The 26,932-nt window shown below is 56.5% G+C and overlaps 8 protein-coding genes across 8 annotated transcripts; 4 read left to right on the forward strand and 4 right to left on the reverse strand.

The window, feature by feature from the left end:
* Positions 1 to 14: 14 nt before the first annotated feature.
* On the forward strand, positions 15 to 5,220 carry IE81DRAFT_365022 (hypothetical protein). Its single transcript, XM_025516905.1, has 2 exons — positions 15 to 1,608; positions 1,705 to 5,220. Exons 1-2 carry the CDS (start codon positions 316 to 318, stop codon positions 4,903 to 4,905), a joined length of 4,494 nt encoding a protein of 1,497 aa, XP_025371431.1. The 5' UTR covers positions 15 to 315; the 3' UTR covers positions 4,906 to 5,220.
* Positions 5,061 to 9,015, reverse strand: IE81DRAFT_321423 (cation efflux protein). The gene is made up of 10 exons (XM_025513334.1): positions 8,110 to 9,015; positions 7,965 to 8,031; positions 7,457 to 7,885; positions 7,083 to 7,377; positions 6,419 to 7,006; positions 6,245 to 6,339; positions 6,100 to 6,173; positions 5,787 to 6,021; positions 5,640 to 5,720; positions 5,061 to 5,567 (listed from the first exon to the last, which is right to left on the reverse strand). The coding sequence occupies exons 1-10, from the start codon at positions 8,655 to 8,657 to the stop codon at positions 5,298 to 5,300; spliced, it is 2,682 nt and encodes an 893-aa protein (XP_025371432.1). The 5' UTR covers positions 8,658 to 9,015; the 3' UTR covers positions 5,061 to 5,297.
* A 322-nt stretch (positions 9,016 to 9,337) lies between these two features.
* IE81DRAFT_321424 (Prefoldin alpha subunit) lies at positions 9,338 to 10,454 on the forward strand. The gene is made up of 4 exons (XM_025513335.1): positions 9,338 to 9,638; positions 9,760 to 9,999; positions 10,109 to 10,237; positions 10,345 to 10,454. The coding sequence occupies exons 1-4, from the start codon at positions 9,591 to 9,593 to the stop codon at positions 10,417 to 10,419; spliced, it is 492 nt and encodes a 163-aa protein (XP_025371433.1). The 5' UTR covers positions 9,338 to 9,590; the 3' UTR covers positions 10,420 to 10,454.
* A 334-nt stretch (positions 10,455 to 10,788) lies between these two features.
* Positions 10,789 to 14,184, reverse strand: IE81DRAFT_345746 (hypothetical protein; the record flags this gene model as incomplete). The annotated part of the gene is made up of 1 exon (XM_025515956.1): positions 10,789 to 14,184. The coding sequence occupies one exon, from the start codon at positions 14,182 to 14,184 to the stop codon at positions 10,789 to 10,791; it is 3,396 nt and encodes a 1,131-aa protein (XP_025371434.1).
* Positions 14,185 to 17,659: 3,475 nt separating this feature from the next.
* Positions 17,660 to 20,663, forward strand: IE81DRAFT_310793 (putative urease; the record flags this gene model as incomplete). Its single annotated transcript, XM_025512425.1, has 5 exons — positions 17,660 to 19,881; positions 19,965 to 20,110; positions 20,181 to 20,294; positions 20,375 to 20,495; positions 20,579 to 20,663. The coding sequence occupies exons 1-5, from the start codon at positions 17,792 to 17,794 to the stop codon at positions 20,661 to 20,663; spliced, it is 2,556 nt and encodes an 851-aa protein (XP_025371435.1). The 5' UTR covers positions 17,660 to 17,791.
* Positions 20,664 to 20,695: 32 nt separating this feature from the next.
* IE81DRAFT_321426 (hypothetical protein) lies at positions 20,696 to 23,143 on the reverse strand. Its single transcript, XM_025513336.1, has 4 exons — positions 22,322 to 23,143; positions 22,024 to 22,236; positions 21,062 to 21,922; positions 20,696 to 20,980 (listed from the first exon to the last, which is right to left on the reverse strand). Exons 1-4 carry the CDS (start codon positions 22,935 to 22,937, stop codon positions 20,850 to 20,852), a joined length of 1,821 nt encoding a protein of 606 aa, XP_025371436.1. The 5' UTR covers positions 22,938 to 23,143; the 3' UTR covers positions 20,696 to 20,849.
* Positions 23,144 to 23,382: 239 nt separating this feature from the next.
* Positions 23,383 to 24,998, reverse strand: IE81DRAFT_321427 (putative PRE5-20S proteasome subunit). The gene is made up of 6 exons (XM_025513337.1): positions 24,791 to 24,998; positions 24,688 to 24,695; positions 24,592 to 24,617; positions 24,312 to 24,528; positions 23,879 to 24,236; positions 23,383 to 23,801 (listed from the first exon to the last, which is right to left on the reverse strand). The coding sequence occupies exons 1-6, from the start codon at positions 24,791 to 24,793 to the stop codon at positions 23,553 to 23,555; spliced, it is 861 nt and encodes a 286-aa protein (XP_025371437.1). The 5' UTR covers positions 24,794 to 24,998; the 3' UTR covers positions 23,383 to 23,552.
* Positions 24,999 to 25,188: 190 nt separating this feature from the next.
* On the forward strand, positions 25,189 to 26,921 carry IE81DRAFT_321429 (hypothetical protein). Its single transcript, XM_025513338.1, has 6 exons — positions 25,189 to 25,671; positions 25,796 to 26,085; positions 26,175 to 26,258; positions 26,334 to 26,417; positions 26,509 to 26,553; positions 26,625 to 26,921. The coding sequence occupies exons 1-6, from the start codon at positions 25,290 to 25,292 to the stop codon at positions 26,631 to 26,633; spliced, it is 894 nt and encodes a 297-aa protein (XP_025371438.1). The 5' UTR covers positions 25,189 to 25,289; the 3' UTR covers positions 26,634 to 26,921.
* Positions 26,922 to 26,932: the final 11 nt, after the last annotated feature.

Below are 26,932 nucleotides of genomic sequence, written 5' to 3' on the forward strand. Positions count from 1 at the left end.
CACCTTCCCGTCATCTTTCTGACCTCACCTTCTTTGCAAGCGGCTTCTACGCACCTTCAATTGGCGCTGTTGACCGCACAAGCAAAACCGTCTGCGCTCATCCGATTTGCATAGACTCAAATACTTCGGTCGGGTGGGCTGTGCAAAGCGTTGGTGGTGCCTTTTCCAGCGTGAAGGAAGAAGCACTGATCCTCTTACCAGCAATGCAAAAGAGCGCAAGCATCGCCTGCACTCGACAGCGCACACAGCTGAGCTGATCAGCCTCGCCACGCTTTCTATACCTTTTGCCCAGTGCAAAACACTGGTGCGGCCAGCATGGCGCCATCTGCCGATGGAATGAACTCATCAGAGTCAGCACCCCGCCGGCGAGCCGACTCGCAGCTCTCGCCTCCACCAACGCCCACAATCATGTCACTCAATCAGCAAAGCCCCGTGGACAAGGGAGAAGGACCTAGCAGACTAGCACCTCCATCGAGCCCACGAAAATCCAGCGTCAGTCGGACCGGCGCCGCCTTGCCGATCGAGGCATTCCTGCCAGGGAGTCCCGCCTCTAGCCCCACGGCATCCATGAGACTTTCGAAGAGCGGTCTGGGCTCGCTCGCCTCTCACCATGCACTCTATCCACCGCAAGCTGCACCCCAGGAGGCATTCCCGCGTGCCAGAAGGAGGCCCAAGCGCTCATCGCAGCGCAAGGAAATGGGTCTACCTGTCATACGCAACGTCTCACGACTCTCCGCCAAGATTTCCGCTCGGGTGGAAAGATTGTTTCGCAAACATGGAGCCAATGTGTCAAGACATCCAATTCGGACCCTACTCCTTTGTTGTCTTCTCATCACCTCACTCTTCTACCCTGCAGCTGGCATATACCTATGGTCATCTCAGGGCGGCCCAGGAATAAGCCGCAGCGATACGTCGAGCGTGTGGCGGACACTTTCTACCCCACTGCTAGATTCTTTCGCTTCCTCTGGTCGAACTCATCACAACTCACTAAGGGATTTGCGAATGGTGTGGGATGACGCAGCAGACCTTTTTGCTCAAGATCCGCGAGACTGGATGCCCGAGCGCCATAAGGCTCGCCCACCGAAATGCGCTCGTCTGGAGCACGTCCTATTCACGACAGATGACGTTATGAGAGGAGAGGCCGGAAGGCGAGGCGTCCTGGAAGCGCCTGTTCTGAACTCCGCATACAGACTACAATCCGCCTTGGAGACACGGCTGAAGTCAGTCGGAGGGGAGAATACCCCGAGGTGTATTCAAAATCTGAGCGGGGCATGCCTCACTTTGGGGCCTCTCGACTACTGGCCTGAGGGCTCATTTCCTCTGAAGGCGGATGCCCAGGCTAGCACCGAGCTTCTCGCATCCTCAGTCAATCAGTCTGCGAGGGGTGTTCCTGTTTCTCTAGAGACTACCTTGGCTGGTCGATCGCACATGTTCGCACGCAATCCTCGCGCAGAATTTCTTGCCTTCAGCTTTTGGCTAGAGCAGGCTCAATGCGGCAACACCACTGGCAATGAGCACGTCAATTTCCGCGCTCTCCTTTCGGACATCGCAATCGGTACGCGCATAGTGGAAAGCGAGCACCAGACAGCGAAGTCGGTGTTGGTTCGAGTGAGTGCCGGACGGTATTTTGAGAAACCTAAACCTGTTGACCGTCAGATAGCCGTGTTTACGAGCTTACCCGTCCGCTCCGCGCTCGTGTCACAGTTTGCACCGGACAAGCGCACTCCTCGAGCACATCAGATCATGCTTGCTTTGGGCTACTTGGGGTTCCTGCTCTACATTGGCCGAGGCTTAGTGCGAATGCGCAAGGTACACTCACGCTTTGGTCTGGCTTTCACCGGGTTCACCGAGCTGCTCATCAGTATGATTATGAGCGTAAGCATCTGTGCTCTTTGCGGCGTTCGTTTGACCGCCGTGCCATGGGAAATTCTCCCCTTCGTCATCGTAGTAGTCGGATCCGAAAACATGTTCGTCCTAGCCAACGCAATCGTGTCGACCCCGATCAGTCTTTCAGTCGCCTCTCGCGTCGCCGCTGGCCTAGGCGCTGCGGGCGTGTCCATTGCGGTCACTGTGCTGAGCGACGTGCTCCTTCTCAGTGCAATCGCCATGCTCGTGCATGTTGCGGCTGTGCGCGAATTCTGCATTTTCGCCATTTGCAGCCTGCTGGTAGACTTTGTCATGCAAATGACTTTCTTCGTGACGGTATTTAGCATCGACTTACAGCGACTGGAGCTCGCGGATCTTCTTGCTCAAGGTGTCCGCAGTGTAGAGCAGGACAGGCCGCTCGCAGCGGAACAGGAAGCTGATGCCTCCGCAGCACAAGCGACAGCCCTCTCTACACGTCGAGTGGCGCACAAAGAAGAGCAGCGCACCGGCTCATTCATCAGAATGAGCTGTCGCGCAGTATGGCGAGCTCGCACGGCTCGGACAGCCAGCTTATCGATTCTCTTGGCTGCTATGTTCGGCTTGTACCTTTACTATGGAACTGGATACCAGTCACAGGATCTGTACGGGCCTAGCCTCCCATTCGCGGACATACACGGCGTCTCAGCTTCCTTGCCCACGCGCAGCACTTTGACTAGCGCTCCCCGATCATCCAACGCCGAGACAAGGCTGGAGCCCACTGATGGCGTCTCGGATCCCTTTGATCCGCTGGGGCATCTATCGGCCGCCGAAAGCTCCTCCTCGGATGCGGCACCATGGTGGATGGATTCTCCCTCCGCTTCCTTCTGGATGTCTCTCAATCCAGACGGAGCGCCTCATGTTCGCGTGGCCGTCGAGCCGTGGTCGATTGTGTCTCTGCGCTCCGCCAAGGGTGCAACTCCGCAACACACGCGCAAACTGCCTTTCGCTTCTTGGGCTCTCTTCCGTCCTCGAATCCGCGCCATCATCTGGTTCCTGAAACTGTCTGTCCTCCCAATAGGAGGAACGACGGGGCTACTTTGGATCCTGCTCTTGTATCTCTTGAAGGACACCGAATTGCTAGATGCTCAGCGTGACAAAGGCACCATCAGCGAAGAAGAAGGCGAAAGCGATGTATCCAGGTCAGGTACCAACTCCCTCAATGACGACTCGATCGATGTCTCCTTGACAGCACTCACGGGAGTTCACGCGACGGATATCATCTTGACCGATGCAGATGGCTCATACATAGCTAGCGTGGGCATCGACTCTTCCATCATTGTCTGGGACACCAAAGCGGCCAGCAGGAAGGTCCGCACACACCGCATTACTGTCCAATCTCTTGGGGGAACAGACACGACTGCCGTCACTTGCGTCGAGCTGAGTGCATCTGATGAACTGCTGGCTGTCGGACAACGCAGTGGCTTTGTCACGATCTACTCGCTCGCATCGCAGCAGGTAACCCATCGCTGGCAGCCAACGACTGGCCCGGTCCAATTGGTGACATTCTCACGTAGCGCGATGCGTGAGTTGCGCGTCACATCTGCGCACCGAGATGGATCGGTCTGGACGTGGCTAGATGCTCCGGCACCTCAATGCGAGCCTTCCGTGCAGCCTCGTTTGGACACCAGCTGGACAGCTCAGCGCTTCCATCACAGTTCGTGTTACTTCGCGCTGTCTGCCCCGAATCGCCAAATTGAGGTGTATCACATTGGTACGCAGGGTGTGGCGCCCGTCTCCACGATCCCTGGCCCAGCAAATGGTCTGGTGCGAAGCCTAACAAGCGCGGCACCTGGCCATCAGGGATTAGCGCCCGAGTCGGGGGTCTCCTCCTTCCTTGACGACGTTGATGTGGTCCTCAGCGGCACATCCACCGGCACAGTGCAAGCCTGGCAGTTGTCCACTGGGAATCTCATTGGTCAAACCGCTCTCGCAGACGGACCGGTCCAAGATCTCTTCTGTATCTCAGACCATGAGCAACGCAACCAGCCCTACGAAACTTTCGCTGCTGTCACGCAAGCAAAGGTCACTATTTTACGTCTGAGCAATGGACAAGTGCTAGCCTCAACGATGTCAGACTTGTCGCCTGGCGCGCCCACTTCATCTGCTTCGCGTCCCTCTCCACCGAGCTCTTACCGACGGACGGCGAGCGAAACAAGTGTGTCAGGTGCAACATCTACGTCTTTGCCTCGCCCGCGCCACGGATCTCGCCCTCCATCTGCCGGCGGCTCAGAATCCGGACATGAACTTGTCGTGGGCAGACCTCGCGCACCTAAGGGCTCCTCTGAATCAGGGTCTCAGGATCAACCTGAGATTCCGACGCACTTCGACAATTTGACGGTTGTGATGTGCTTGCCTTGTCATCGTGGCAGTGCGGTAGTCCTTCGGACCTCGGGCGACAGCTCGCGCCTGGCTGGCGTCCGAAGACGACGCCGAAGCGAAGAAACAAGCACTGGCACCGGAGATAGTCGGGGCTCCTGGGAATACTGGGAGCTGGAATGTGCGGAGTTGTCAGAAAAAGGCTCGTCCCAGTCCTTGAAGGTCAGGACCTGTCCTATTGATTTGGAACGCCTCATTACAAGCGATGAGAGGTCACCGAGCTCGGCTGATTCGGACAGCGATGAGGATGGCTCGCGGCGGCTCACACCTCACGCTTCTCGGCGAATCGAGTCTCGCAAGATCCATGTCGCAGCTCGTGGCCCAAACGCGCTGCTTTCTTTTGCGCGCGTCTCGCTCATCAAATCTGTAATCCCCGTGACTGGGTTCGCTGAGAGGGCATCTGACGAAGCTCTGTTGCAATCCTTGGCTGCTGTTCGCGAGCGGCGTCGATCGCTCGTCATTGCCTTTGGCAATTCTTTGGCTCGACTTTCGATCGCAAGTCCGCCCCATCCTCGGGCTGGCACATTCGGTAGCGTCTCCTCAGCAACGGCCTTCGCCATGCACCCAGCTTATGATCGACCTTCCTCCACACTCATGCGTCGTCGTCGCTCGCGCTTCGAGTGATTACGCGAAGCAAAGCGTGACCTTTTCAGAAGCGCACATAAAAATACTTGTCCGACCGACTCTGCCCATCACTTTTCATCCTCAAAACGTTTCGCCATGCGCTCGCTTCCCCATCCGCCAACGCACCGAGCGCCAATTTCTATCTGCGCCGGCCTCCGCATCCTGTCCTCTTGCGTTACACGTGACTAGCATGTACGCTGTATACGAACGTAGCTCCTTGCACATGTACCGGCTGGCTTGGCCTATTACCTGCACATGTGTTTCCACGTGATGCGTCAACGACACACTGCAACCAATTGCTCTGTCAACAGAAGGGCTAGGCTGAGAGTTTGCATTTGCACACGAGCACTCGAAAGCATCAGTGAGTGCGATCGCCGCTGTACACCTGCGAGCTACCTGACGGAGCTTGTGGACCTGGAAAGGGACATTGATGCGCCGCTTGTGCTCGCGCTGAGCGGTGCGGCGCGCTCGAGTTGTATGGCCAAAGTGTCCAGAGCAGGCAAGCGCTTCCTTAGGACGGATTCTACCCGGGCTGCTAGAGCCTCTGGTGAGACGACGGGCGGCCATTCTGCATGCGATTCGCCGGCACCGTTCATTTTGGGAGAGGTGTCGCCGTCCGTCAATGCTTGAACAGACGGCGCGGCCGTGCTGAGTTGCAGACGCTGCGGTTTGTGTGACCTGAGAGTCAGCTCGCCGCAGAAGCCTGAACACTGGAAACCAGATGCCGGACTCACGATGGATCCAACGAGCTTCTCGGCATCTTTAGGCCAGAAGCGCGGCTGTGAGAAGGACTCCAGCCCCTCGACATGTTGCAGCTGGCAACGATGGGCGAGGTATAAGTGGCTTCGCCTATCGCACTGTTGAGACGATCAAACGCTCACCTCTTGTAAGGCATTGACCACGTCACGCTCTTGTTCGTCTGGAAGCTCGAGGCAGAGAATGCGACCGGCATCGACCACCAAAGGAATGACAGAAGCCGTAATAAGAAAGGCAATGAAAAGGGATGCGATCGGATCGAAGCCAGTCCATCCGAACCACTCGATAAGTAGCGTGCTGATAATAACACCGACACTGCCCATCGTATCTGCCATAACATGCAAGTAGACACCCATCATGCTATCAGCAGGGCCAATTTGCAAGACATCGGTTAGCAAGATAAAACTAGCAAAGACATTTGTTAGCCGTGTCACGTACTTGTGGGAGTGTCCGTGTCCATGGCCGTGATCATGATGAGAGTGTCCGTGTCCATGGCCATGGTCGTGCGAATGCTTTGCAAGCGAAGGTCAACTTTGATCAGCGCTATGGGCTTCTCGATCGAAGTCTCTCATCACCGACTCACATCATGAGAGTGAGAGTGGCCATCGTGCGAATGGCTGTGGTCGTGGTGACCATGAGAGTGCCCATGGGAGTGACCATGATGATGGTGATGATGGCCTGATGACCGACGCAGCGGGTAAGTCGTGTGATCCGCGACAGCAACGAGCGTGCGTCTATTGACGGGCAGCACACTCACCGCCCATTGCAAACATGCCAAACAAGTTGACGCCAAGACCCATGCCAGAGACGATTAGGAGTTGCAAAGTGTTGTGCATCTCTGGTGGGTGCATGATTCTCTGAATCGCCTCGAAGACGATGAACACCGAGATCAGGATGAGAAAGATGCCATTGGCAAAGCCGCTCAATGTCTCTACGCGAGAGTAGCCGAAGGTGAAGGTAGCGTCCGTCTTCCAGGATGCCATGACAGCAGCGAACAGGCCCATGCCGATGGCAGCGCAATCGAAGAACATGTGTATGGCGTCGGATATAAGACCAAGACTGTTCGTCCAGACTCCCCACAGAAGCTGGACACCCATGAAGGCCAAATTGAGCAAGAGGAATTGGAAGATCTTCCTCGAGTCTTCAGCTGCGTAAATGACGGAGACAGTGTGCTGCGCGGTAGCTAGGAACGCTCGTGCTGATGCACCTAGCTCTGATAATGCAAACGCATCAGAACCCGTGCGCTTGTGCTTTCCATGCGAGGAGCGATCTGCGCTTGGCATTGACGCAGAAGACGCGTCTTCATCCGCATACACGGGCGAGGTACGAAGGATCGATCGCATGCCTGAGACAGAGTGATACAAAGGCGTCAGTTCGATTGAAAGGACTGGGCCTTGAGATCTCAGCAGCGTCAAACTCACCCCATCCGACGCATGACGCCACGAGGACATTCCCAACTCCGATGGACAGTCCAAAACCAACTCTACCGACTGCCATGACTGCTCCCACTGCCAGCGGCCAGCCTTGAGCCACCCGAGCGGCTGCGTTGGAGTGCGGTTCCAGCGCGGCTCCGACTAGCGGATCCAAGATTAGTGGACCAAGGGCGAGTAGTGCATAAGCTGCAAAGTGCCCTGTGACAGGCGAGCCATGCAGCGACGTTGGCGAGGTGTGGAATGATGGCGAGAGCGATGAGAGGGTAGGGAGGAGTGGAAGGCCCTACATCGAAATTTAAACCAATCAGGCAAGTTCGCTGCATGAGCTGCTGATAGCTAGCCTTGGGCATACACGTACTCACAATAAGCCTGCCGAACAAGCCTAGTGGGAGCAGCACAGCAGCAGCAAGCACGCAAGCCAGGACGCTCGCCCTCCTTCGACCCCCAGCTTCGGCGCTGGCCGAGTGAGCCGCCCTTTCCTTTTCCAGAGTCATTGCAGCATAGACAGCTAGCGCTGCGTGTCCCACGAGCACTGCAGTGGGACTGTACTGCATTGCATCCGCTTCCGCCTGGGCGCTGGCTGCTCTCAGAGCACTGGGACTGGCCAACCCCACTGGCCGAGTGTGCCTCAAAGATGGCGGCAAGTCGGAAAAGTCATCTTCGAAGCCGCCAAAGAGGGAGCTCTTGTTGCTTTGTACGGCGTGCATAATCCGAGTCTCCGGCGAGACGGAGAGTATGTTGATCAAGAACGACACAACGAGAGCTCCGAGCACGGCGTAGCTTCCGTAGGACTGAGGACGTAGGCATACTGGAAGGGTGAGCCACCCCAGAAACCTATGCGCATATCGCCCTTCCTCGGCTCTTACCCACCTTGGATTTGATAGACCTGGCGAAGTCTCCTGCCCAAATTTCGCAGAACTGAGTGAAGATGATGACGCTTGCAAGCAATGATGGACAATTCTTGCCGGTCAGTGACTGCTGCGTATGCCGATGTACCATTATAGGCCAGACTCACGTAGTTGCGCTAAGACGCTGCAAGGCCACCAGCCAGACGAAGAGCTGAGCAAAGAGAACTGCAGCCAGTATGCCCAGCCTTTTCGGCAGCACGAGCATATGTGGATCGCTTCTTCTCAGCGCAGGAACCCATTGCCACACTCTGAACCACGAAGCTTGTCCGATCGCGGCTATGACGAAAACGATAGCAGCTATTGCCCAAGGTCCACCTGCTCCCTGCACGGACGCAGCCGCTTGTCGTGTGCTTGCAAAGATGGACTCTCCGTCTACTGGACTTCCCTCCGAGTTTGAGCCACTCGGCATGGCCAGCGGTTCGTGCGTCGACTCAGAATGCTGTTTGAGCAACCAATGCCGAGCCAAGAGGGCGGATGAAGCGAGAAGCGTCTTGTCCAGCAGAAGAGCGAGCAACAAGTCCGTCGGCACGCTGGTAGCTAAGGAAGGCAGCGTCGAGGGCGTGGGAGCATGCGACATGTGAGTCGGCCTGCGACTCCGAGCGGTTGGCTTGCTATTGATCGAGGCAGCGCTCTCGACGTGAGCAGTAGTGCTCATCTTGGGCTGCATGACCAGCTTCGACAGGGAACAGCGCGTGAAGGTGTGCTTTTGCTGTGTCAGTGGGACCGTCTGAGCCCCTGAAGGCCAGCTGGAATTGTCGAAAAGTGGCCCTTGCTGTCTTTCAGTTGAGATGCGAGCAGTGACGAAAGGAAGGATGAGGTGGGTGTCACGGTTGCAAAGGAGTGTGTGGTGCGGTGATACTGCTTCTGACCACGAGCCGGTTGGTGTGCCTGAACAAACTTGTGACCGGTAGTGACGGCGAGCAGTGTCAAGGACCTGCCGTATTGTAGAACATGACAAGAAAGTCTTTCCTTTTGGATGTCAATGCTGTGCCTCGTCGCGAATATACGAGCAGGACATGGGGTCGCGAGGGAAGGCACGTACCTACAGACGAGACAAACACGCAGCAGGGCAGCAGCCGGCTTGCCGTGTTGTGCCGCCATGCACGTTGTATGGCGCCAATCGCTCACCCAGCAGAATGCAGGCAACCGCCGAAGAGGTTGCCTACTGCCGGCTGCCACTTGTGGCTCTGCTGCTGCTGCTGCTGCAACATCAACGAGTGATCTTGCATGGCAGCGCTTAATGAGTCGCACGGGGCGCCTTTGCGGGACACTTCTCGCACGAGAGACTCAAGAAGATCACACAAGTCGTACTCAATCCTGAATGTGAACCAAGGAAATGTTCGCGGTCCCGTGGAGCAAGGCTGAGGCGGTGCGAAGACCGTTCATCGCATTCGCCCCATCTCTCCTCGCTCACTTCAATCGTCCCCAAGCGCCGCATCCGGCCAAGAATAGGGCGACTGTTGGAATTCTGCTTAGCTGCTCACCACCGAAGTGCCAAGGATTGGAAGCGTAGGACCAGTGTTCAAGACAGGAGGTAGCCATTCGCCCTCACATACCCTTTATCTGCCCTTGTGATCGCACCGAGACCATGTCCGGGTCAGGGCAAATCGACGTGGGCGATCTCACACCACAACAAGTGAGTTGGTCGAGTTATACTACTCACACGTCGACCTCATCCCTGTCCGGGAAGACGGGCGCAATTCGCCACCTCAGATAAGGCACAAAAAGCTAAATGCCACACCTTCATCATCTTTCAGCTCCTCGATGTGCGGCAACAGCTCACATCAGAGCTTCAGCATCTAACAGCATCCTACGGCCAACTCAAGGCAGCTCAGCTCAAGTTCAAGTCATGTCTGGATAGTCTGGAAGAGATGGGTTCCAAGGCGGAAGGCAAGGAGAGCTTGATCCCTCTTAGCGCCAGTCTTTACGTCCCTGGCAAATTGAGGAATACGCAAAAGGTCATTGTGGATGTAGGCACTGGGTATTACATCGAAAAGGTGCGTAGATTGGTTTTGTCATGCGGCAGGGAGAGGCAGCGCGAGGATCAGGTCATGACGTATGCACATCGCATACAAGGTTGACAATTGACCCCACTTCACCTGGCAGGACATTCCCAGTGCTCAGAAAATGTACAAGGAGAAGATATCGTTCGTTCAAAAGTCACTGGACGAGCTGCAAGCTACCATTGTTCGCAAAGAGGACAACATGAAGGTAGTCAGGGACGTCTTGACAGTCGTGAGTCTGCTCTCATTTGCTCCCGTCGAGGCATTGTCACGTGACGCTTTGTGGATTAGGCTCATCAGGCTGACGAGGTGTCTTGCGCCGGCTGTCTCTCCGGACAGAAAGCAGCTCAGGCGAAGCAGCAGCAGGAGTTGCAGCAAAGGGAACAGACGGGGGCTCCCTCTCAGACGTCATGAATTGCAATGCTCATATCATTCCGACAGCTCGCGCTTGACCGAACGCATGCTCGTTGCGTGACATTGCTACCAAACCCCTGAAAGCTCGATCACACAGACCGTCGCCGTAGCAAGGGCTAGTGATTCGCTGCGAGCGCCAAGACTGCCGAGAGCATCGTTTCAGAGTGGGGGCTGTTGTACGTGGACATGGCCACAGTGACGTGTTAGCTTGGGGCCGATTTCAGTCGGTTAAGATCGGTTAGTCGTTTCGAGAGGGTGCAGGGAAAGTCGAAAGGTACTAGGGATGCTGTGAAGAGCCATGTGATGTAAGCTAGAAGGAAGGCACTGTAATGAAAGACGCAACGCGAGTGAGGAGAAGAATGTGCTGGTTCATTGGCTAATGTCGAGAATATCCTCAAAGTCCATGTCGATGCCGAGTCCTGCAAGTTCGCTGCCTGATGCCACGCGAGCTTTGGATGCGTGCTGAGCTGGACCAGTTGTGTGCGATGGTGCGGATTGCCCTTTTGTCCCGTTGGTCATCGAGCTGGGTGCTACTTGACGTTCCAGAGGATCTTTGGTGCTGCTGGAGGTAAGGCTCGCCAATCTCTTGGAGCTAGACGGTGTTGCAAATACGCCTCGCAGGCGAGGGCTGCCAGTAGCAGTGACGGAGAGGCTGTATTCGTCGTGAGTAGGCGTCCTGGGCAAGGGGCTGCTGGATGGCAGCTCGTCCTCGTCACGTTGACCAGACGAACGTCTTGCGCTCCTCCTCACTGACGAAACGTTGGTCCCTCTAGAGCGCTGTGAGAGGAGTTCGGGAGTGTGAAGAACGCTGCTGGAACCGAATCTAGCGCCAGACGTGGATGTGCTTGGTGACGGCAGCAGCCAGCTGTGGTGCTCCTGGTGCGAGCCTCCATCTTGCAACCGGTCACCGACGCTTGTCGAGAAGGCGAGGGACGGCAGACCAACGCCATAGTCTGAGTCATCGTGAGTGTGTACAGCCGAGGAAGGATGCTTGTGTCCTCCGAAAGCTGTGCCGAGCAGCCCCGTGGTAGGGGGGGTGCCAAGCCAAGGTGCGTGGGAATTGCGGCGCTGGCTGGGCGACGCAAGCGAGGCTCCGGCACCGGAGGTAGATGGCTGACTCCACGGAGAAGAACCACCTATCATGAGCCTCGAAGGGGTCGAGAAGGGATCGTCTGGATTGTAGTCGCCCTCGACGGGTCTGCTGTGACTTGTTCCGTAACGCGCCCGCGAGCCGCTGCTTCCGCCGCTGCTGCCGTGGAGCCGCGACGTCTTCGCATGGCGGCTAGGCGTCGCGAAAGCGGAGGTAATCACGGCAGGGCTGGGAGTACGCGCTGGCCTCTCGCGTCCTGCCTCATTGACACCTTGGCTCTTCGTCGTCTCGTCGCTCGAGGCATGGACATGCCAAGTATCGTCAGCATGCTCATGCGTGCTCCAGCTGTCACGCGGCAGCATCAGGTTAGGAGTGCCAAACGGATCGTCCAGCGCAAAGGTGGCAATGCGCCGACGATTTGGACTGGGGCTTGCTGGTGCATCGCTGTGTGGGTCGAAGCTCTTGCGGTCAAGTGGCGAGGCTGGCTCAACGTAGTACGAGCCAAATCGAGCAGCGCGCGTGCGAACGGCAGGCGCAAAAGTTGCGGCAGTACCTGTCGATGAGCCTGCCGCCGTCGAAGCACCAACTGTAGCGGCGAACGACTGCTCCCGCTCGCCACGCGTGTGGTACGAAGCAAGTCGTGGGCTGGGTGCCAAAGCCAGAGCATCGAAGCGCGTGCTGCGCAGTGCTGCTGGGCTTTCTGTGGGATGGGCAAACACGGGCTCTTGCTGGCTACGTGCAGAAGCCTGCGCTTCCTGACTGAGCTGCTGCAACAGGCCCTCGAGCGGTGTGCTGTTGGCCGAGTCTCCGAAAGAGAATCCGGTCGAAATGTCATCGGGGTCACCCGGGGAGGCGTTGTGGAGATAGCCTTCGCAGCAGCCATCGCAGTACCACTCTTCGTCTAGGTCGTCTTCTGAAGCGATACCCAGACAGTACAAGTGGTACCAGCTGTGACAAGCGTCACACCGGACCATGGCGCCCAAGGTCTCCGCATGACCACATGAACAGCCTATGATGGATGGCGAGGCCGCAAGAAGAAGAGCATCCGTCGTCCTTGCGCTAGGGGTCAACAAAGCCGAGTCCGGTGCGCCTCTCGTACCAGCACGCAAGGTGTCCTTGCTTCTCGAGCTCTTTTGCCTCGCGTCTTTTGCGGTCGAGTGTGCGATCGCAGTGAGTTCAGCTTTGGCAGCAGCAGCTTGGGCCAACTTCTTCTCGAGCTTCTTCCTCGAACGAGATGACCGTCCTTGAGAGTGCTTGGATCCGCTGTCTGCCTTCCGAGATCTCCTGCGAGGCGACACAATACCTTGCGGCTGGGATCTCATGTCGGGCATGGAGTAGCTTCGCGCCATTGCTTCTCGACGTGCGCGATCGCGCAAGGCTTTAGCCACCATGGGATGCTGGTGCTGATCCTGAACTCGCAGGACCTCTTCGCGTTTGCGCTCTCCATCGGCGTAGAACGCATCGGCCAAGACCACATCGGAGAGGATTTTGGATTGAGGTGCTGACGACGCAGCCTCGTCGTCTCTTCGCTCAAGCCAGCGTGCGATACCGCCCATTCGACTGTCCTTCTCGTCCCTGCCGAGCGCGTCGCAGCACAGCTGGGGAATATTGTGGGTACTACCCTCGCTCGTGCCCGGTAGTTGTGCGTCGATGCCCGGTCCAAGGCCTTGACCAAGCTTTGGCAGACTCATCTCGCAACTCGGAGTCTGCGTGGGAGCCTCAGCTTCGGCAGTAAGAGCTGCACTGGCAACGTGGCCTTTGCGGGGGCTTTGCGAGGACTGCATCCTGGCTATAGCAGGTGACGGTGAACCTCCAAAGGAGCTGGCAGGAAAGTGACTGGCAAGACTGAAGCTTGGGCTTGGGACACTTCGGAGACCAGTGCTTTGAGAGCTCGGCGTCTGCGTTGGTCTCCGCTTTGAGCTGGTAGGTGTGCTGTTACCAACCGCCATCGAAGGGGTTCCTTGCATCTGCGCAGCAACCAAAGGGCTGACTATGAGGCGGCCGCGTCCGGGAACCTCAACCGCGACAAGGGCTGACTTTTGTTCAACTTTGGGTATCTTGCTGGGTGAGGCGGACGTAAGTCCGTCACCGAAAAGCAGAAGATGATCGAAACGCGGAGTTTGCGATGCTTGTATGGCAGTGTGAGGTTCGTCTGCGCTCATCAGAGAGGTTGGTGGCGAAATGATTCCGAGCGCGGCGGCTTCGCGAGCTGAGGGCCCTGCTTTGTAGCCATTGAGCCCTGCAGCAGCCCATCCGCCAATGTCGACAAGTGTAGGGGCGTTCTCATCGCTAGAAATTTGACCGTTGCGCCGTTTGCGAGGTGTGACGTGATTGTTGTGAAATTTTACGTCTCCAATGCTTTCGCTGCGTCCCCTTCCCAAGGATGGATTTTGCTGTCGCTCGGTGTTCGAAGGTCGCTTCTCTAAGCGTGGCACCGTGGTGGGCGCCATGGAAGGGGGCGGAGTCCCCCAAATATCCACGCCGGCCATTCGACGACCTCTGCGGGGCGTGTGAAGTATGTTGTTAGAGGGTGAAGAAGTATTGTAAGAATTTTGAGCTTCTTCAGGATGAAGCGCGAGATGGCCACGGTTGGGTGGTGTGCGATACGGGTCCACCCTGTTGAAGGAGACTGAAGGGCCTTCAGCAGCGTGTCGTGCTAGTGCTGCTTCCATCATGGTTGCAGCTGGCAGAGTAGGCGTTGGAAGGCGGAAGGGGAGTTAGTGCGATCCACTTGGACTGGAAGCTCAAGGCTTGAGCTCTCGTGCGGCGCGCGATCCCTCTACTGCAAAATCCGCCCTGTGCGAGATGTGCGCCGTGCTTCTGTGGTGACAGAAGCTTCAAAGCAATCTACCTGGAGCTCTGAAGTGCACGTTGAGCTAGATTCTTGAGCTGGCAAAACGGCGTGGCGAGGTGTTGCGAGGTTGCAGGCTGTCCGCGCAATGGCTGCAGGAAGTGTCTGGACAGGGTGGCTAAAGTGTCAGCGCCCTCGCTAGAAGCAGGAAAATACGTGGAATGACTAATGAGACAAAGGAGCGCCGAAGTACGACATGACTTGCCGGCAGACATGTTTGACATGCCAGCTCAGCATGTCGTTGACGGATGCCGATATGTGCTCGTTCAGACGCAAGTAGGAAGCGAACACCGCGAGATCTGTTCAGACGACTCCCGCCTTGGCGCAACAATTGCAATCGAGCACGACATTTCGACCTTTTGCGGTACTCGCCCCTTTGCACCACACACCGATGTCTCTAGATCACCGTCGTTGCCCTCACTGTACCAAGTTGCTGTACTCACGGACTGCTTTGCGCTTCCAAGGAGTCAGGCTGCCTTCCAGCTGAAGATGTGGAAGCTCGAATCTCGCGCGCTGCGGTGAGCACGGCAGGGGAAGGCCGGGCAATCGACTGATGTGCTGCTGAGAAGACGTAGCACAGCAGCGCCGAGTGCTTGGGAGAAGTGGGAGGCCAAGGTGCTGTATTACGGAAATGCTGAGGTGTTAGGGAGGGCTGCGAGTGACTATGCTTGTAGTGGGTCGAGGCAGGAGCCCTATCCTAGAGGAGACCCACTCCCTTGAAAGATCCACCTTTCCTAGGTCTTATCGGGCTCTGTGCGCTGGTTGTGGATGGTGGATACAGCAAAGTGTCGTGTATGTTGCTCTGCCTGGCAGTGCAGAGTCAAGATAGAGGAGCACGCCGTCAGCTGCTAGGCTTGGCTAGGGTGGATGGATGCGGTTGTGCAGTGCAGTGGAGAGGTACCAATGGCGAAGAGTGAGTCGCAGAGTGGAGAGGTGGAATGGGTCGACGCTTCCCGTAGGTGCTGCACATGGCCCATATAGCACGCTCGTCCGACTCACAACTCGACTGATCCAAATGCGCGCGGGCAACAAAACTTGATCCGTGCCGTGGCCAAGGACTCGAGGGAAGGTCCTGCACAGCATACATTGCAGCTGTACGGTTAGGTACAGTCAAAGCACGGTACGGTACGGTAGTCAAGCCGGCACTGCTGCTGATGCCCATGCCCATGCCCATTTGCCTTGGAGCGGAACTTGTCATTTCACAAATTCAAGCACAGCAGCGCCACGCCTGCATGAACCCGCATAAGTCACATCACATCCTCTTCGCCGGGCTCGTCACATCTTGATCAGGGAGGCCCGCAAGACATTGAGTGATTGCTGTCTCGGCACCGAGGTTCTGCCAGGCAGGCCCTCTTCCACAACGGCTAGCTTTGTAGGCTTTGAACACCTATCTCTCCATTCTGCATTCTTGATTGCAAGTCCCTTTTTGACGATCTTTGACGAGGTTTACGATACTTTTCCCGGAATTTGAAGCGGCTCAGCTTCGTCCGGCGATCATTCGAAGCTGCACTACCCACCCGCTGCAACATGCGCATCTGCAGCAGAGGATCATCAGAGTGATGTGCTCTCTTTGGGATGAGACCCTGATCGTTGCGTGTGAGTGCTCGATGTGTTGCATCGGCGCACGGTCAGGTGGGGAGCGGAGCCTCTCTAGTCAGGCTATGGAACGAGCGAAGGCTGAGATAAAGATGTATAGTTCGGCGTAGATTTCAAAGCAGCACCTCCGCGACCAGCAGCCAGACGAGAGCTGCGGTCTGTGGGCTCTTCTTCTAGGATATATGCTGCACCGCACTCGAGCTCTCTAAGCGCACCTTATGCCGAGCTCGTTCTCCGGTCATGCGCTTTCGGGGAGCGCGACCCACATCCTCGTTGGTCCGCCAAAGCTAGGCAATCCTCGAGACTAGTCCATCATGTGAGACTCTGACTGTACTGTACGCGATGAACTCTCACGAGTCTACTCAACTCCCAGCAACGCAGACAGCATATCAAGGCGTTTCATGACGCAAAGGCTCCACTTCAATGCATCCACGTGGTTGCAAGCAACCGATACTGTATATCCATTCATCACAACAGACTTTTGCATCGCTCGATGCATTGCTGGCGCATCTCGAAAACTTTCTTGCATCACATTTAGAAAGTAGGTGTGATGATCGCCTCTTCCGGACCGAGCGGTCACGGGCGGGTCCGGCATCATTCAGAGAGTCCAGCCTAGGCTAGCCTTCAGTCCTAAAGGCATCGCAGCTGCCCTGAGCCTCTGGCAGCCAGTCTAGAATGCGTACACTCACAATTAGGTGCCTCTATAGCTCGTGTCGCAGCCACATTCGTGATGCGTAGCGGAGGCAACACGATCGGCTGGGGGGGTCTAGAACTACATACTCATAGCTCTAGGACACACCGAGCATCGAGGCTGCTAATTTCACTCTCGTTGAATCTGATCCATGTCAGGGACTGCGAGTGCTCGGCCTCCTCTCAAGCAAGCTGCTGCTAATGAGTAAGGAAGGGGCGCCACAGACACCGTGATTGCTGAGGCAGCGCCAGCGTCGTCTCTAGACTTTCTTCCCAGCTCACGTTCGGTCCAACTCCACTCGAGAAGATGCAAGGAGGTGAATGTCGCCTCAAGCGTCTGCTACAGCCTGAAGAGTACTTTTGTCCTTGCTGCATGGGAATCTTTTATCCGGCACACGAGCAGTGTCTCGCACAGCAGTCGTTTAGCGCGCAGCAGAACGCGAGCGGCCACCTCGCTTCAGGCACCGCGCCCCGAGTGAACAAAGCTCATCGATCCTTCCCGCACGAGTTGGACCCCTGCAGATTATTCGCGTCGCGTGTTGCTGACGCGACGCGCTTCAATTTAACGCTCCGCACACGCCATCGCAGTTGAGTCTGTCTGATCATGAGGCGTGTGTCAAACGCAACGTGTTAATCTTGAATGGCCGTTTGGGAAGCTCCATGCAGCGGACTCCCATCGACGTGCATCGCTGGTGGAGCGCCTGAGCGATCGGATTGAGCATATCATATCACACATGCGAAAGCAGGGTGATGCCTTCTGCAGTCACACACATTTGTCTGCTTGTTCGTTAGACACTTAGTTCTCCTCTGCACTCAAGAGGCTCATCAATCGTAAACAATCTTAAGACCGGCCGCGAGCTGATGTGACTGCGAAGTGGCTCATGTCACGTGATATTGCCGCTGACCGAGCGTTGAGTGCGGCGAAGCCACGATTTATGACGTGCATACACGCTCTTCCTTATCTTGCGGGGCTAGACTTCGCCCTGCGGTCCGATTGAAATGGTTTGCCCACATTCATCACGAGCTTTGATGGCGACGACATCCACTGTTCGCGACGCGGCAAAAGTCACACAAGGCTCTGCAAGACGAACATACCCTACAGCCTGGGGTGCGAAGGTTAGGGTGCCAAGCGTATCTCGTCCGCGATGCACCTGCTGCCCAGAGAGCGGGACAAGGTCCTTTTGCATCAAGTTGGCGCGCTGGCTCAAAAACGCCTGGCGAGGGGGGTGAAGCTGAATCAGACCGAAGCCACAGCACTGATCGCGACTGTATTGCAAGAGAGGATACGAGATGGCACACACAGCGTCGCAGAGCTGATGCAGCATGGCAAGACACTCTTGGGTCGCGACCACGTGCTGCCCGGAGTACCCGAATTGCTGCACGAGGTCATGGTGGAGGGATGCTTCCGCGACGGCACATTCCTCGTCACGGTCCACGACCCCATCTGTACGCCGACCGGCTCGCTCGCCGACGCCCTCTTTGGCAGCTTCTTGCCGGTTCCCAAGCAAGCGTTATTCCAAGAATATGCTCCACCCCATCACGTGCCTGGTGCTTTGGTCGTCCTCGCAGGCGCAGCTCCCATCGTGCTCTGTCCAGGCAGAGACCGCATCTCTGTCCGAGTGACAAACACTGGAGACAGGCCAATCCAAGTCGGCTCGCATTATCTCTTCTCGGAGACCAACCGGGCCCTGAGATTCCCGCGTCTCAGAGCGGTTGGGTATCGCTTAGACATCGCTGCCGGCACAGCCGTGCGCTTTGAACCGGGAGATGTGCGCACGGTAGGCCTCGTCAGCGTCGCAGGCAGTCGTAAGCTCAGTGGGGGATGTGGCATCCTAAACGGTGATCTCTCTGCTGTTGCCGACGATATTCGGCGTGATCCCGAGGGCTTGCGCGCTCGCATCACAAGCTTGGGCTTTCTCGACGCGCCTGCTGAAGAGTACGCAGCTCTCGAAAGTCAGCCTCCGCCCCGCCCGATGCAGCTCTCGCGTGCCGCTTACGCAGCTTTGTATGGACCAACAAAGGGCGATCGAGTCAAGCTTGGGGATAGTCCATTGTGGATCGAGGTCGAACGAGACATGTGCAGCTATGGCGACGAGTGCAAATTTGGAGGTGGCAAGGTGCTGCGCGACGGGATGGGCCAGGCCTCGGCTCGGAAAGACGGCGAAACGTTGGATCTAGTCATCATCAATGCGCTCATCGTCGACTGGTGGGGCGTCGTCAAGGCAGATGTCGGAATCAGGGAAGGTGTCATCGTTGGCATCGGCAAAGCGGGCAACCCAGATATCATGGACAACGTGACGGAAGGAATGACTGTAGGGAGCACTACAGAGGTGATGGCTGCTGAGAATCTCATTCTTACAGCTGGTGCCATCGATGCGCACGTTCACTACATTTGTCCGCAGCTCATCGAAGAAGCGCTGGCGTCCGGTATCACCACTCTGATTGGTGGTGGCACTGGCCCGACCTCGGGAAGTTCCGCCACCACTTGTACTCCGGGCAGAGATCAGCTTCGCGCGATGCTCCGAGCCACTGACCAAATGTGCATGAACTTTGCGTTCACTGGCAAAGGCAACGACAGTCATCCAGACGGTCTGAGAGATCAAATACGCGCCGGATGCGCAGGTCTCAAGCTGCACGAGGATTGGGGCACAACTCCGTCCACAATCGACTCTTGCTTGACCGTTTGTGATGAGCTGGATGTGCAATGCAACATACACACCGACACGCTCAATGAGTCGTCCTACGTCGAAGACACTATCGCGGCCTTTAAAAAGCGGGTCATACACACCTACCACTCAGAAGGTGCTGGTGGAGGGCACGCTCCCGACATCATTCGAGTGTGCGGAGAATCTAACGTGCTTCCTTCCAGCACGAATCCAACCAGACCTTACGCCTCTAATACGCTTGATGAGCATCTCGACATGCTCATGGTATGCCATCACCTGAGTCGAAACATCGCCGAAGATGTTGCATTTGCGGACAGTCGAATTCGTGCCGAGACCGTGGCAGCGGAAGACTGCCTGCAGGACTCTGGAGCGATCTCGATCATCTCTTCGGACTCTCAGGCGATGGGAAGAATAGGCGAAGTGGTGTCACGCACTTGGCGCACGGCTGCGAAGATGCGAGAAATGACTGGTCCGCTCAAGGACATGACGCAAGGGCAGGATCCGCCAGATGACGACGGCCGCGACAATCAACGTGTTAAGCGCTACGTGTCCAAGTATACCATCAACCCGTGAGTCATGGTGCTGATGCTACTTTCAACCATGTCTGATGCGCTGATGCCCCTTGCTCTGCTTTGTCCTGCCGGTCGATAAGTGCCATCGTGCACGGCATGTCGCATCTCGTAGGCTCTGTCGAGGTCGGCAAAGTTGCCGATTTGGTATTATATCGGCCCGAGAACTTCGGCACAAAGCCCGAGATCGTACTCAAGGGCGGGCAGATTGCGTGGGCGCAGATGGGAGGTGAGTTACCATGAAGTTTCTTTACGCTCGCCTCGAGTGTCAGGCTGACGAACATCGTGGACCCAAACAGATGCCAACGCCAGCATTCCAACGGTCCAGCCGATCTTCGGAAGACCCATGTTTGGTTGGCATGCAGGGCAACACAATTCGATTGTATTTGTCAGCAAAGCATCCATCGACGAAGGTGAGGACTTGACGACTTGCTCCGTGTTTCACTGATGACGTTCGATGGCCTGACCAAGTCCGTCTTGTGTGTGTGGCTAGGCAACATAGCATCCTACGATCTCAAGAAACGCGCCGAGGCGGTTCGAAATTGTCGCAACATCAGCAAAAGGGACATGAAGTGGAATGATGCGCTGCCCAGGCTTACGGTGGACCCAGAGACGTGAGTACGGGGAAGTGCGAAGAGCGGTAGCGATCCTGCGGGGCATCGTCCGTAACCGACGTTTTCCTTGCTTTTTTCTTCAGTTACGATGTGACAGCGGACGGAGAACTCTGCACAATCGCGGCATCGACCTCGTTGCCCATGACACAAGCCCAGCATCTCTTCTGAGCGGCTCAATTATGCTGGTGAAGCTTGCCGCACACCATCCCTCTCTACGGCCGTCGGACTCAACGAAGGCGCACGAAATGTTTCCCCTCTCAATAGCCACAGACGCATCTGCTTCTCATTGCGCGCAAGTGTCTCATTAGCTGCGAGACCCGCAATTACGACGAAACGAACAGTGGAATACGGAGCTCAATTTTCTGCTGCGCTTTCCTCTAAGCGGTCCATGAAGCTCGCACGTCGCGGGTTGATATTGTAGGTCTTTCCACGCACTGCCCAGATGCCCCAATTAGCCTTTACAGCGACGCGGGGGTCGAAGTCCGCTGACGGGGAATGGATGGAAAATGTGTCAGAAGTCATCACAGAGCCACTTCGAAGATCTGCAGTTCGCTTTGGACACTCACCGATGACCCATTGTTGACTTGCAAAGGTGTTCTCCCCGGGAGTGATCAGCCACTCGAACTCTCCCATCACACCTTCAATGCTTTCGAAAGCGAGGACGTCCCTCTCGATGTCTGCAGGGCTGAAGCCCGTGGCAATGAGGGCGCACTTGGTGCTCAGGATGTTGCCAATGGCTCTAGCCCACTCCGCTTGTGCCTGCACGACCGGCGCGCTCACGACTGATGTGAGGCCAGGATCGGCTGCGCCTGGCATAGCTGGGGCGGGTTCAGCGGAAGGAATTTCTCCGCCCTCGGGCGCAGGTGTACCTTCCGCGGCTCGGAAAGGCATCGATCTGCTCCCAGATCGCGTCTCTCCCCTGCTCTCTTCTTCCTGCGCACTCTTGGCGTAATAAGTCTCCCTGGCGGCCTTCATCTTCTTCTCGTCCTCCCTCTCTTCCGCCTTTGCTCTTAATGCCTCTTGCACAGCTAGCTGAGACGGAAAACCAAAGCCTGGCGAGAAGGCGAAAAAGACGTCGGTGTATGGGTCGAAAGGTTCCAATTGAGCGTGCACATCTTCGTAAGGAGCTTGCAACGTCGTGATAGTCAGTCCTCTTGAGACGACCACCGTACTGCTAGGCACACCGTAGCGGCTCTTGCGAGGCTGTTGAGAAGGTCCCGTCACGTATGCGCTGTCCTTTTGCTGATTGGGGACAGCTTCTGGGCCGATGAGAAAGACGTGAAAAGCGACGCCTGGGAATATGTATTGCAGCTGATCCCAGACTTGAGGTGGCAGCGTAGACTCTGCTCGAGCTCCGACAACGATGAGGCGAACGACGTCCAGCGTGGGCTTCTCGCCAAGCTTGGGGTGCAAGGTCTGTCTCAAGGCTGCACCGAGGATGGGTACGAGCCCGCGAATCAATGGTCAGCGCGATCTGAGTTTGAAAGAATGCCAGTCCTTGTCTCACGAGACTCCACCAAACACTCACCAACCATGCTTCGCAAACCTTCGTGAGTCAGCCGCATCGATCTCCTGGTGTATGGACTGTTCTCGTGCAAAGCTCCAGCAATCGTGGTCGGAAAGGTCAACAACCTGGTAACGTGCCTCCTCGGCCTGTCCGTCTCTATGGAGTTGTGATTACGAGTGTAAAAGTAGACGTCCCAGGAGCTGAAATTGATGACTTCCTCAAAGCCCTGGTGGGCTGCAAACGCACAAGATCGCATTCGAGCGCGTGAGCGGACCGAAGGAACGATTACCTTCATTGCCTTGGCTTTCACTGTACTCACCGGGCAGCTTGAACTCTGCAATATCCCTGCCGCTCCTGAGATCGTGCTCGTCCTCATTGGCCTCTCGCAGCCTAGCCATGTATTTGCCCTTCTCCGTGTCCAGCTCCCACTCCCCTCTCCCTGCATGCGTAGGCCAGCCAGAGACGGGGCATTCGTACGCTACGAGTTTCCTCTGACCTTTGGTCAAAGAGTAGGGACAAGGAGCTTGGCTTCGCACCCTCTCTCCTCTCGCTCGCATGGCAGGGATGGGCGATTTGGACAGAGGGTGAAACAGCTCGTCTTGAGACAAGATTGGCTGCTTTGAGCGTCCTTGCTTGAATGGATCCTCCTCCTCTCGTGACGTCCTGCGTCGAAGCCATGAGAGGAAAGTCCGTCGCTGAGCTTGCGGCGTGGGTTGCTGATCAGCTCGAGCGCTGCCGTACTGCAAGATCGACGTTGGCCGGCGAGCGTGCGCCGTCAGCGTCGCTGCAGACAAAGTCGACTGCCAACATTCTCGTCCGCTCCCCGATCGATACGTCGGATTGCTCACGCGTCGATATAAGAGTGTGAAGCCAATGGTGTGCCTGCCCTGGGCAGCGCCGAGGCGAAGCGAGTTGGCTATTCTCGGGGTGGACATGCCGCGTGTAGTCTGAAGCTTGTACCGGCGGGCAGTCGTTGCTTCACGTATCCGCCACGTCGAGGTCAGGTCGAGTCGACTTCGCTGCACGCTTCACTCTGACTAGGTCACGAAAGGTCACGGGTGTGCGAATGGCGAGGGAGAGCTGATTGTAAGCCAAGGCTGCCACGTACGAGCGATGCTTGCCCTTCATTCACGAACACGATCACGAATCCAAGTGGAGAGAGCAGCAGGGCGCGCTGCGATTTTTGCATCTTCGCGCGCCATGCATGCAGTCACGGGCGCACGCGCACGCATGGATGTCTGCCCGCCTTGGTCGCTGATGAGGTCAGGAGCGTTGATGCACGCGCGGAGAGCATACCCTGCAACCACATGGAATGATCGCGAATTCGATGTTCACACTGGTCCGGGCGTTCGAACGGACCTCAGCCACCTCCTCAATCGTCTCCTTGCCAGCAAGCGGATCTATTGCGGCTTTGTGGAAAGCTGATAACATCTCGGCTCCTGCCTGAAACGTTATAGCGGTAGGCAGCAAGCTACAAGCATCTGTTTCATGGTAACCTCATCGTTTTACACGTCGCTATGGCTGACTTTGCTATACGTCGATGATCGGCTTTACTCCTCCATCGCCGTCACATCTCCTTCCGTAGCTTGACCACCGGGTGCGCCAGTCCCATCCCCAGGTGTGGCGCCAGTAGTCGTGGAGACGGCAGGATTAGCTCTAGGTGAGAGCTTTTCCAAGAATGGTCTCAAATCTTCTCCCTCGATGATCTTGAACTTCTCGGCCGTGCGAGCCGATGGATCCGAAGCATCCGCATCTGCTCCTGGTCCAACGATAGAGAGAGAGACTGCATCCAATTCCAGCTGTGGGCGTCGTGTGCACGATGCGGTCAGCGTCGCTCGAAGCTTGCGTGTCTCAGCACTCGTGGCGCCTGGCTCACCTCTTTGCCTTGCTGCAACGTGTCTCGCAATGCATACAATCCCTCCATGATGACCTCTTCTCTGCTCAAATCCTCAAAGGTATCCACCTTTCTCTCCAAGTAGGTCTTTGCACTTTGAGATCTTGCTCCTAGAGCCATAGCGTAGTACTCGAAGCAGTTGCCTGTGGGCGAAAATTCGTACAGGTGTGCGCCACTTCCGTCCACTCCTGCCACCAAGAATCCCACACCGTACGGTCGCTTGCCGTACTGCATGGTGTTCAGTTGAGCACGGTCTGCCAGCGAAGAGATAAGACGGGAGACCGGAAGGGGACGACTGTAAAGCAATCGAGAAGATAGCGCCAATTGCCTCATGTAGTTGCTGCGAGCGTGACCAAACGTCCCTCCTCATCAGTCCTGCTCCCAATGTCTCGTTGCTCGGCATGCCCAAGCTCACCTGAGAACTCTTGCATCACTGGTCAGACCGGCAAAAGCGATTCCGACGTGATTGTCCACCCTGAGCATCTTGTTCTGATGGCTAGCCAGCTCCGAGGGCGCTCGCTTGAGAGCCACGAGAACAGCATGAGTCTTGCTCCTCAGTCCGACGACTGCTGATCCTTGCTTGACCGCCTCCTGCGCATACTCTACCTGATGCAGACGACCCTGCGGTGAGACTGTACGACAAGATTGTCAGCCTCCTCGACATGGGAAGTGATGCGCACACTGACACTACTTACAGACGGTGTTGTCCGAATCGTATGAGCTGCCAGAGCGTGTGCAGGACCTGTCAGCCTTGCTCTGACCGAAAAGCGAGCCTCCCTGTCGTCACTCACTTTCGAAACTGTTGGCGACCAGTGCGTGTGGATGCGTGGGGAGTGAGCGGTGCAAATTCGATTAGCAGAGCGCGAACGCCAAAGGAGAATGGACCTCACTCACCATCGTGGCTCAAACGATGCGGCTGTGCACGGATTGTATACTCCGGGTCGTCAGTGTGAGCAGCTCGAACTTGTGCGACCAGCTCGAGAGGCGATTTGCTGTGAATCGCGGATGATGGTCGACTTTGGGGTATGGAAGCGCAATAATGTCCTTGTCGGGGCTTGCCATCAGCAATCGTGAATCGTGAATGTGAAGTAGTGAATCGTCGTCGTGGATTGTGGGAAGCAAGACGTCCGTGCGGCGCTTGCGCGGCAGGCGCGGTTACCCCCGCGCGTTCGAAGTTGTCACGTGAACACAGCGGGCAATGGTCGATCTTTGATGCGCTCCGACGTTGAGCGAGTCAGGAGAGTCAGTTCGGATGAGTCTTGACGAGTCTGCTTCGCGATCAAGTTTGGTAGTCTTGAGTATCATCGACCGGTTCATGTGCGTAGCTACGACGCCTACCTCTTCAACCGGATCGCAAGTCTGACGAAACTGCTACGCAAAGGCTCTTACGACGATGGGTGGTGCCACTGAGCCATTGCGCAATCGTGAAGATCTGCCTGCCGGATTCGAAGCGTGGCTGGGGGCATGCCGATCCGCAATGAGCGCTTCCTCGCCCTGCGCGAGCACTTCGAGGCTAAAAGTGGATGAGGCCGAAGATAACTCCAAGCGCTGTGCACGCTTCTCCAACGCCTCGCTCAATGCCGCGTTCCCATTCCGCTCGTCCATCGAGAGCACCGCGCCTGCACCGTCTGCAGCCAAGGAGCACACCTTCGCAGAAGTGTTGGACAAGCATGGAGCGGTCACTTTGGACCCTTGGTCGCAAGAAAGGGAGACGGATAGAATGCGCAAGGATAGAGAAAAGGTGGAGCAGTGGAGAGACGAGTTGTTCAAAAGCAGTGGGTACAACTGTGGAGGAGGCGGACAGAGCGGCATGAAAGGCGCATCTCCTCTGCCGTCGTCGCCCCCACCCCCCCCCCCCCCCCAAACCTGTGTTGACGCCGCCGCTCCTTGATGGCACAGGTCCCATAATTCGCTTCATGGTCAAGCACCTAAGCATCGTCGGATGCGCTCCCGAGTCTCAACGCCCCGGTCACATCCCAATCGTCTTGGCGCACTGCAGCGAAGCAACAGCTGGCGGATTTTCGCCCCATCTAACTCGCAAGGAGGAATCGGCATTGATGATCTGTGCAAATCACATCAACAGCAAGACGCACTTGGAGCACACTTTTGCCCACGAAATGATCCATTGGTGGGACCACTGCAGGTTCAAGGTGGACTGGAACGATCTGAGACATCACGCTTGCACAGAGGTCAGCTGAGAAGGAGCCCGACTTCGGTGCTTGTACGGCATGAGACAAGCGCAGCGCTGATTCGAATCCCTTTTCGCCATCTCGCTCAGGTCCGTGCAGCCTCCCTCTCTGGCGACTGCAGCTTCTGGAGGCAACTTGCTGCACCTGGTTTCAACTTCGTGAAGAGGCATCAGGTTCGTCGCTCAGCTGTTGCAATCGCCGAGGCAACCCTCCCATCTCACATCCTTGCACTTCTACTTCCATCGCAGAGGTGTACGAGGCGTCGAGCTATTCTAAGTGTTGAAGCGCATCCTAGGTGTACAAGTCGGGAAGAAGCCGAGCGAGCTGTGGATGTGAGTCCAGTCGACGCAGGCAGTCAGTCAGTCGGTCATCGATCTCGGTGCAGCCTAGCTGAACGGCGCGTGACCGCACTTGTTCTCGCAGGAGGTGTTCAGTAGCTGCTTCAAAGACACGCGGCCTTTCGATGAGGTACGTGGCTGCCGTGTACGCTTCCATGACGACGCATACCTGCTGACTGGCGGCTCTAATCTGCGTCTCAGATCTACTGATTCCAGGTGATAGAAATGTACGACGCTGCGGATATCAGATGCCATATTCGCAACGCATTGATTGCTCGCGTGCGTGTTACACGCCGATGCGACACTGAAGCGCTCGGTCGGCGGTCTGCGCGAGGTGTAAGTAGACTCTTCTCTACAAGTATGGCCACGAAGGTGCTGAGATTCAATAGAGCCGGGGAGAGGATGACCTGAAGCAGAGGTGTACAGGCAGGGTTTGAGAACACATCGACGGTGTGAGCTATTCGAGTCGCTTGCGAGCTGATCGGATCTGATGGTACAAGAAGGGGCGA

This window comes from Ceraceosorus guamensis (assembly GCF_003144195.1).
Source record: "Ceraceosorus guamensis strain MCA 4658 unplaced genomic scaffold IE81scaffold_12, whole genome shotgun sequence".
NCBI classification, from domain to species: Eukaryota; Fungi; Basidiomycota; class Exobasidiomycetes; order Ceraceosorales; family Ceraceosoraceae; genus Ceraceosorus; species Ceraceosorus guamensis.